The 10,414-nt window shown below is 30.9% G+C and overlaps 2 protein-coding genes across 4 annotated transcripts; one reads left to right on the forward strand and one right to left on the reverse strand.

Moving 5' to 3' along the window:
- Window positions 1–90: 90 nt before the first annotated feature.
- Window positions 91–6,275, reverse strand: LOC119637962 (bladder cancer-associated protein). 2 transcript variants are annotated; one of them, XM_038034442.1, is made up of 2 exons: window positions 5,566–6,275; window positions 91–398 (listed from the first exon to the last, which is right to left on the reverse strand). In XM_038034442.1, the coding sequence occupies exon 1, from the start codon at window positions 5,904–5,906 to the stop codon at window positions 5,667–5,669; it is 240 nt and encodes a 79-aa protein (XP_037890370.1). In that variant the 5' UTR covers window positions 5,907–6,275; the 3' UTR covers window positions 91–398; window positions 5,566–5,666. The 2 variants fall into 2 exon arrangements, with proteins under 2 accessions (XP_037890370.1, XP_037890369.1); XM_038034441.1 differs by having other exon boundaries at window positions 91–402; window positions 5,566–6,274.
- Window positions 6,276–6,382: 107 nt separating this feature from the next.
- LOC119637961 (UDP-glucuronic acid decarboxylase 1) lies at window positions 6,383–8,407 on the forward strand. 2 transcript variants are annotated; one of them, XM_038034440.1, is made up of 4 exons: window positions 6,383–6,509; window positions 6,568–6,722; window positions 6,789–7,504; window positions 7,662–8,407. In XM_038034440.1, the coding sequence occupies exons 1-4, from the start codon at window positions 6,466–6,468 to the stop codon at window positions 8,205–8,207; spliced, it is 1,461 nt and encodes a 486-aa protein (XP_037890368.1). In that variant the 5' UTR covers window positions 6,383–6,465; the 3' UTR covers window positions 8,208–8,407. The 2 variants fall into 2 exon arrangements, with proteins under 2 accessions (XP_037890368.1, XP_037890366.1); XM_038034438.1 differs by having other exon boundaries at window positions 6,568–7,504.
- The last annotated feature ends 2,007 nt before the right edge of the window (window positions 8,408–10,414 follow it).

Here is a 10,414-nt window from a genome sequence, read left to right on the forward strand (position 1 = left end):
TTTTTTTTTTTTTTTTTTTTTTTTTTTTTTTTTTTTTTTTTTTTTGTAATAAATTCAATACGCAGTCTATGCTAATTTAATTTGAAGAAGAGTGAGTCTGTTATGTCCATGTAAGTCTGTCAATCAATTATGCAAAAATGGCTTAAATACTAAATAGATTAAATAATTTTTTTAAGTAATATTTACAAAACACATTCTCTCTCGGATCTTGTAAATCTTTTTCAGTGATTATAAATTATTTTGTGACCAAAGGTTCGCCTCGCTGGTAAGCTCCAATTTTTCAATTTCTTGCCTCTTAACATTGCAATAGTATATAAATTACTTAATATGATGACATTTAAAAAGTTGCAACATTTTTATTTTTATAACCTTTGATAATTTAATGTTAGCGTGGAGGCCTGTCTGAAAATGTAAAGAAAGGGTTACAAAGAAAAAATGTAAATACAATTTTTTTAAAACTAAGAAATTAAAAAAGAAAATTTATTTATCCCTAAATAACATTATGAAAAGAAAATGTAGAGTGATGACTTGATTTTAACTTTTAAAGAATTTTAGTTAGCAACAGAGCCATAACTTTATAATGCGCGAGATTTCATGCAAACAAAACAGAGTAAAAAAAAAAACGGTTGGCATAGTGCTCCGATCGAAAATATTTTAACCTTAACCTATTGGATTTTGAGCTTTAATATATATGTGGTGGTCCAATATGTGGCATTAGGAAAGTTAGCTTCTTTCATAAGTAGAGAATATTAATTCGCTTCGAGAATATGATATGATTTGACCATAGGCCGACTATTGGTTTTAAGTTAGCCCAATACCAACTTCCAACTCGACTTATATTGGGGCATCCCTTCTTGTTCTATTCCTTTTACGATTACGTCACGCAAGCAACAAATGCAACCTCCATTAACATCACTGTAAATTTTCGGAAAATTATTACTTTTTTTATTGGCCGAATAGATAGATGCTCGGGATCTTCTACAATATGCGAAAAGAGGATTCATTATCTTGAAGAAATTACTTGAAATTCTACGTTTTTCGCGAAGCTCACCGGAAAGGCCAATTGCTTCAAATGAATTCCAGCCGAGAAGTTGCACTCCAGTATGCTACCTGATGATTCGTACCTTCTCTATAAAACATTTATGCTAATTTAAAAGCATATGCTTACAAAAATATGTTAGTTAGTTAGTGCAATTTCATCACCGTTGCGCAGGTATGAGGATGAGGACGTAAATTCAAAAGGCCTTAGCGCCTCTGCCAAGGAATTAAAAAAAAATTATATAGTTTTTAGCGTAGATTATGTATCCGGCTACCGAATTATACATTTTTGCCGTTTTCTTTATTATTTCGCAATACGTGAAGTGTAAAGCATATGATTCTGACTTTGACAAATGCTGTAAAACCGACACTTTAAGGTAAAAAAGCATCGAAAAAAAGAATAAGGAATAATATTTGTATATGAGCGAGCATTTTTGCGCTGCTGGGACTACAGACGGATAGAAAAAGATAAAAAATATATACACATATTTTGTCAAAATATATGGTTATAGTATTTGTGAAAGCTTTTCATACTGAAAAATAATTCTTGAAACCCATAACTCAAATAATTTAAATTTTTTTCATTCGAACTTAATATAATATCTTTAAAATAACATTTCTTAAAGAAATATGTAGAACATTTTTCTATAAGTTAATTCATATATTGATTGATTGATAAAAGAGATAGAAATGTATATTAATGGATTTTCTTTTTTTCTGTTTTTTTTCAAATTTGGATCGAGCATATTGCGTGCCGCACAGCCCCTTGCGCTGAAGACATCTCCAGGGAATAGCTGCGGCGTTACCAATTTTCAATATTTTTAAACAATAGCTTTTCCTTTTTATGCTTAACTACAAGTGTAGTGAATATTTTCTGAATATTATTATTCCGCTACCTTCCTCTCCATCCAAAAGTAGTTGCCGGAAAACTTATTTTTTTAAGGTATTCCAATTATATTACCTCTTAAGGAAAATTTTATGGCAAATAATGACGCTGGATTAAACAGTGGAGACCTTTTCGCCAATGGCCTTTTTAATAAAATAGCTATAGTGTTTTGTTGACTTGAAAATTATGGAACCGTAACTGCTCACTCTGTACAGCGCTATACTTTTTTTAAGCACCATAATATTTGAACTTACTTTTGGGACAATTTAATAATAACGTCGTTGACAAGGCGGCACAACACGCCGTACAATCGGCCAAAAAAATTGAGTTATTAAAATTGAAGTGCTTGAGGCGTGCCTTTCCGGCACAACCCTAAAATTAGTATTTCGAATAGATTTTAAATTTTGTCATAAAAATGCATTCAAATTTTTTGAATATGATAAAATGACAATTGCACTCAATTTTAATCATGATTTATACAGAACCGATCTATAAATGCGAGTGCCAAGTTTCAATCTCAGTACTGCCGAAAATGTTGACTACGGTTGCATCAGAGCAAAAGATAATTAACATGACTAAATACTCGCAGATTAAGAACAAAAATGCATACTTTATTAACTGCCATAGACTCACTACTCGTACGCATAAACTGGCACCAGGATTGTGAAGAACGTATCGAAAGTCGTATACAATTGATCAAATTGACAGATTATCTACGGGTCCACGATTCAACTCGCTTTGTTTTAAGAAAAAGCATTTGGAAACAAATCAAGAATACCAGATTTCATATTAATATTTTTAATCCTTTTACCTTTTAAATTTCCCGAAAGTTTTTGTCAGGCTTTTCATTAACCACCTGCAGCTGCATAAGGCTTCCTTATTACAACTATATACAATCTGTAAGAAGCTCTATTTATTCTCATAAGTTTCTCAATACTTTAAGAATTTTGGTTTTCTAGAATTAAACTTAAAAAAACTGCAAACTTATTAACTCAAATGGCTGATTTTCATAATGAGAGAATCAAAGCAAGAGATTAAATCCTACGTGCTCACATATTTAAGGAGTATTGTTATCAATCAATCAATATTTTCCGAAAAAAGATGAGAGTTGTATTATCCATTTTTAAATGAAAACTAATTACAGTGATACTAACTAACTAATAATATAGTGTCCATTGGCCGTCGCTACAGCATTACGGAATCGTGGATAGAAATCCTTTTTAATAATTTCCAAGGGTTCATCAAATAACATAAACTTCATTAAGATATTGTTTTTCAACGCAAACACAATTTATTTGTCGCTAATCCAAGCTGAACTTGGTTCATCCCAAGCAACATATAACCTGTTAGAGGAAGCGGAGGCATTTTCTTAATACTACCGTACATAATGCATCTATGCATTGCTTTTGTAAGCAATTGTCTATGGGTGTTATTCTGCTTTTAAATTAAGTGCAGGCCTTTTAAAAATGTGATCATTGCCAACCAGGATACACAGGATATATTTTGACAATAGCATTTTTTAGATGCATCTTCTCTCGCCAAAAACAGAGCAATATGAAGAAGCGCGCATATATGACGGAAATTATTTGAGAAATTTTATTATAAAGATCTTGTTCTTTTGAGTTGCTTTAGACAATACGTTCTTATTGATGTCATATAAATCAACGCTTGTTGACGACTAAAGTGGGACAACTTTATTAGTTAAGTTTCTATTTATTTAGGTTTACTCAACGTGTTATAATTTTTTATTTTTAAAGCTAAGAACGTAAACAAATAAAGGCATAATGCATTATACAAAGAATAATTCCAAAAACATTTTAACACAATGAAATGTTTTCTTTGGATATAAATGACTTGCGAGTACCAGCCATAATTTTACCTGATTATAAGCCCGCGGGTTGATAAGACATATCAAATAGATAAAACTTACTGTATTATATAAGCTCTTATTATCGTTTGCGAAATAAAAAATGTTAGTCGCACGATAATTGAAAACAATTCTATTCGCATATATACAAGAAAAACAAATAGATCAGTTTTTAAATTAAATTGGAATTATATGTATACAATTAGAGGTGTTTTTTCAAATCGAATTTTTGCTTTCAGCAACGTTTTAAATTATACCGTGGCGTTACGAAACACTTTGAACCTTACTTCAAATAAGTTTCGGAGGAATGGCAAAACTAATAAACAAAGACAATAGAAAAATGCGGTTTATATATAAATGTATTGTATATATACATATAAATTGTCTTCATAAATATACATTTGCTATATGTGTACCATATTTATAACACGTTACATACTATGTGGTATCTGTATATCATCTTTCATAAATTCAATCTTAATAAAAAACTTGTAACATCACTTATCTACTACAAGCTCTTTAGTAATAACAAAGTTTGAGTTTTTAGAAAATGTTAACAAATATTATATATTTAATAAAGTTCATACAATATTAAAAATTTCTCACAAGAATACCCTTAAGTAAATTCGTACTTTGCTCTGGCGCATCGTCATCACTGATTGGTATTTAATTTTACAATTACGCTACGACTTTATTAATTTGTAATCAAAAGCCTTTTTTCTTAAAAACATACTGCTTGGAAAACATTAGACACAATTTAGACCGAAGGAACATCTAAATGATTTTAAGTGGCTTCGGAACACAATCACCACCAGCCGGAACTAAAGCTAATCGCTTTACAGAAAGTTCCAGTCATCACTGCACCATCTATCACTACCAAACAAACATATACTCTCTGGAGGAGCATTAGCGATATGAAGTATCCTCAGTTAATAATTTGAAATATTTAGTTTTGTTCGTAAGTTCTAAATATTGCTATTCATCTTCTCTGTGCATACTTACACATGTTAATATCACTCATTTTTGTTCTTTTATATACATATTAACCATGCGAATTATTTGAAACAAATAATTTTCTTTTTCGATTCTTGGCTGAAAAATTGAAAAAAAATGCAATCCTCTCAAATTTTGAATTTTTTAAAGCAATTCACTCCAAGTTATTAAGTTATTTAAATTAATTCATCATATCTGAATATATTTCTAAGAGTAGCATAAGAATCCTCTAAAATTCGTAGATGAGTTTCGGACGTTAAAGCACTTGAGCATCTCAGGTGTCGTAATCGCTTCATATTCTAAAGCAGAAACTGCTAAAAATATTAAATTCTGTAGATAAAATCTTTTCCTGAGTTTTTGAATATTTATTCATATCAAGCCATAAAATTAAGTGCTGTCTTACTTTGCAAATTTTTTCATGGCAACCTATGAAGTATACAATAAAAATACGCCTCACAATAACAGTTTCCAAAAAGACACAATGGTTTACTACATTTGCACACAATAAGAAAAAGGTAAGTGAATGTCAAAAGTTGCAGTTTGAGGTGAATATATTTTCCATGTTCTCTTCCATGTTTTCTTTTGTCAAACTTTTTTCTATCCTTGTAGCTAAGTGTAGGGATAGATGACTCAATCTCAGTTAATATTATCCACTTATCTGCAGAAGCAAAACTTTATGGATTGAGATGCGTAAATTGTAACATTAATCTCATTACAAAGAGTTAAGTTAAAAGTTTACAAATTATATAAATCTAAAAAAGTAAAATGAATAATAGTTTACCTTATTACTTTTAATTTCGCTTCAGTATATCCATGATGAACAGTTAACTTTGGCTTTTTTTATTTTTAGATTTTAAAATATATCTTAATTGGCTGATTCTCTTATCCATTTTCGCATTGATGACCGTCACAATTACCCCAGAAAATGCAATTGCCAACGCCGCTATAGCATATAAGGAATACCGCTGTTAAGAATACTAAACTGCATATGGTGCACGGTTTGCGTTCCAAGAAGAAACCGATTAAATACAAAACGATAAACATAACGTGAGTTTCCATCAGAGCTGGATTTGTAGGTTTTGGCAGCAAAAGCACCGGTAATAGACATTGTAAACAATACATTTTCTTCGTCTGCGTCTTACATATCACAATTGCAGTTTATAGGTTGTGATTTATTTATATACAACGGTTGATTCGTTGGTTATTTGGAAAGCCATACGTGTTAGCAGTTTATAGTGATGAGTATTCTTTTTCTTCGCCTTTCCCCTTTTACTTTTTTATATATAGGTAGATATATTTTTTACATCACCTTTCGTTCTTTCTTTTCTTCTATCTTCCACCGAAAAGAAAGCACTTTATTCTTATTAAAATTCAAGCCATTTTTTAATCAACTTTGCCTATTAACCAAAGTAATTAAGCAACGTTTCTAATTTTATTCAATATCTTTTGCTGTTTTCAATTGAGATTAAATAATTTATTAAATTTTCATTATATTTTTTCTAATATCTGAAGCGAAATTGCAAAATATGATAATCGAAGATAATTTTATATTATTACAATTTTTCCTATTCTCAAAAACCTTACAGCAAACAGATGTCTCTTTGCTTCTGTTTTTGTTTTTGTTTTTAAAGCAGTGCCTGCCTTTTAACCGTAAACTTGACAACACTGCTATCAACTGTTTATGTGCTTGTTCTTCACAACAACAATAATAATAATTACATTAAAGTATCTATTTGCATATAAAATAACTAAAATTGTTTAAAATAAATGAAAATTTAAACAGGTTCCATGGTACACCTGATAGACCAAAGCAACATACGCATCAAGTTCGATATATTGTTGGGCAAGAATTTCCGCATTCGACGTTGAACGTTATTAAGGCCGTCAACTTTTCTGTTCAGGTGCTGAGAATGTGGACCATTAGTATTACTAAAAAACGTTCGAAATTAATTGCCATTGGTGTTGTTCTACTGATATTAATTATTATTCTTTACAAAACTTCAGTTTGTTGCAAGTTTTTATCATCCAGTGAAGATCGCAAATCCACGATTATTTCCAGTGCATTGAAGCAAGATTTATTAGCAAACTATATGCAACAGCAGAAGGTATTGCAGCAGCAACGATTGGAATTACAAAAGACACATGAACAACTGGCCAGGCTGGAAGAAGATTTGCGTGCTATGCAAGCGCGTACACCGCGAAAATATCCTAAAGTGCAATATCAAAATTATAAAAATCGCAAACGAATTTTAATAACTGGCGGTGCAGGATTTGTTGGCTCGCATTTAGTGGATGTTCTAATGATGGCCGGCCATGAAATCATTGTCGTGGATAATTTTTTCACAGGCCGTAAACGTAATGTGGCGCACTGGTTGGGTCATGAGAATTTTGAGCTAATACATCATGATATTGTCAATCCTTTATTTATAGAAGTCGATGAAATTTATCATTTAGCTTCTCCGGCCAGTCCGCCGCATTATATGTTCAATCCAGTGAAAACAATTAAAACCAACACAATGGGAACGATTAATGTATTGGGCTTAGCTAAACGTGTAATGGCAAAAGTCCTGATTGCGAGCACATCAGAGGTATATGGGGATCCAAAGGTGCATCCCCAACCTGAAACCTATTGGGGTCATGTTAATCCTATAGGGCCGAGAGCCTGTTACGATGAAGGTAAACGTGTTTCGGAGACGCTGAGTTACGCTTATGCCAAACAGGTAAATATAAATATTATACTAAAGAAATCAGTTAAATCTTTCAAAACTTTCCATTATTTTGAATCACTTAAGTATAAATTTAAAGTTTCTGACGCGTCGAAAAATAGTAATTTAATTGCTGCTTACTCGTCCGCTTATATTAATTGCTATTTTCTAGGAAAAAGTGCAAGTGAGAGTGGCACGTATATTCAATACTTATGGTCCGCGCATGCATATGAATGATGGACGAGTTGTCTCGAATTTCATTTTGCAGGCATTACGCAATGAAACCATAACAGTTTACGGTAATGGAAAGCAAACTAGAGCTTTTCAATATGTCTCGGATCTGGTGGACGGTTTAATCGCCTTGATGAATTCCAATTATACACAACCCATTAATTTAGGTAATCCTGTTGAGCACACCATCGAAGAATTCGCTGTTATAATTAAAGATTTGGTGGGCGGACAAAGCGAAGTGAAACAAACGGAAGCAATGGAAGACGACCCACAAAGACGTAAGCCTGACATAACTAGAGCATTAAAATATCTTAACTGGGAACCAAAAGTACCTCTAAAAACAGGACTTATACGAACTATAGACTATTTTCGAACAGAACTCGAACGTTCAGATCGTAATGCTGCAAACTCGAAAAAATTCTTCGAATCTCGTGACATGCAACGTAGTCAAAGATCCCGTTTTAATTTTGATCCTGGGAACGATTAGTGCTAGATGTAAATTCATTTGCTAGAAAATAAGAAAATTGTATCCTATAGAAAATATTAAGAGATTATAGAGGTTGTTTGTTCATTTGTTATTTCTTTCTCCGCCGCAAGATAAATCTAGTCTGTAATATTGTAAATAGTTAGATGAGTTAAGGATTAGATTATGTAAGCATATTATTTTCTACACATATAGACAACTTTAAAGTAAAAATCAATTTATTAGTTTTATATAAGAAGAGTAAAAGAATGTGTTTTTTGTATTAAATTTTGTTGATACGTTTTTATCGAATAAAAATTTTATATAACTAATCAGATCATTTTATTTCGTAGTTCTAAGAAACGCATGGTCATACAGCGTATTTAGATGTATTGATTAAAACACAAAGAGATAGGAAAAGCTTGGGATAAAATTTGTTACAGGCTTCAATCATGATTTGACTTTATTCGCTTATTTTCTTCCTATAGCAAAAGTTTCTATATATAGGACGCCAAGACACAGGGGTTATTGAGTATGTACAACTTTATATTTTTTTGGCTACAAATTCCGTTCATTCAACACGTCTATAAACGTAGCGCTCATGCGTAACTTTTTAGGAAATATGGGCGTAAGTTCAAACGTAAATTATTCAGTAAAACTCTTCATATTGATGAGTGGTCAATATTGAATCCTTGTAAAGTAATCAAGTGCGAATTAAAACCCATTAACATCTTGGTCTTAAAAAAGTAACATAACTAAATCGTGCAATTACTTATAACTGTGTGAATTTCAATTTGAAATTCTATTCGAATGCATATCATTTTATGTGTCTGCGATATTTTCATTCACAAGGAAGGTGCCGGTACTTATTTTTCCATTTATATGCAAAGCATAATTACAGTGATCGCATTAATAAACTTCAAATGTAATGTTTATGTTGAAGCGGTTTTGCCAAATTTTATTCAATTTAGTTTCAATTTTTACATAAAAAATTTTATTTCACTTGTACATATAGTTCCGCATGGACATGGGTGTATTGCTTTTTAGGTTAATACTATTTACATTAAATACATAATATATGTACGTATGTATAAAAATAATAGTTATTCATTTTGATTATTTTCGTTTTTCTTTTTGCAATGATTTTAATAAATATTTTAAAAGCCATAAAAATATCCTTAAAGAAATTAACAACAACAAAACGTCTGTTACCTATAACACGCGTGAAATCCTTATAAGTTTAATAACAGATAAATAATTGTAACATAAGAAAAAATAAACACAGAATGTTAATATAAAGTGTAAAATGAAGTATAATTCAGCAGCTATTAAATTTGTTCTCTTCACAAGTCTTTAGTTTTAATTTCGCTTTCATGTTTAAAGAAATAGGCGCTTGAGCAATTGAAACCACAAAAAAAAAATAAAATAATGTTAATATTAATAATTACAATTTTTTTTGTTTTTCCCTAATTCCCAAAAATCCTGATGATATGCTAACTTTTCATTGTCCCTATGAAATAAGCAAACCTAAAATACGATATTGAAAGTATTCGGTCGTTCATTTTGAATATAAAAAAACAGAGAAATTACAATCAGTTTAAACCGAATTTGCACATTCCTTTGTGCTATTTCCTTTCTTTCATTGTCTTTCAATGTTTAAATTTTGAAATAAAATAAGAAAGGATATATTTAAACAAGCAAATATTACCTCAGAGTGCTTAGGAAAACCTCGAAACACATCAATCATATGAATTTCTTTACAGAGATTTCAATTTCCACAATTTTCCCCTGTGATTGCTACTGATATCGATTTTGTGAATTTCTACGATTACAGAAGTTGGGTATAGATTCAGTATTGGTCACTGAATTGTTCCGGAACGCCTACAACAGATTTTTGAAGGTTTTCTTTTGAAACTAGTTTGATTTTCCCCCAAAATGGTAAATACCGCAGAAATTTTTGTTCGTTACAAGTGCACAACCGTTTCGATTAGGACTATCAAATCTTTACAAAATTACAAACAAATATCTGATCTAGGATTTAAATTACTGAATAACATAATTATCAATTTAGTTTATTTTAGGTTTTTTCCACATTTCCCAAACAAGCGTTTTTGGCGATTAGTCAAAATTAAACTAAAATTATATGTAGATAAGAGACGAAACAACAATCGGATATGACCAATATGAATTTGAATTATTACAATAGAACCTCTTGAGGAAGTGTCTAACGA

This window comes from Glossina fuscipes, unplaced genomic scaffold (assembly GCF_014805625.2).
Source record: "Glossina fuscipes isolate IAEA_lab_2018 unplaced genomic scaffold, Yale_Gfus_2 61, whole genome shotgun sequence".
Lineage (NCBI taxonomy): Eukaryota > Metazoa > Arthropoda > Insecta > Diptera > Glossinidae > Glossina > Glossina fuscipes.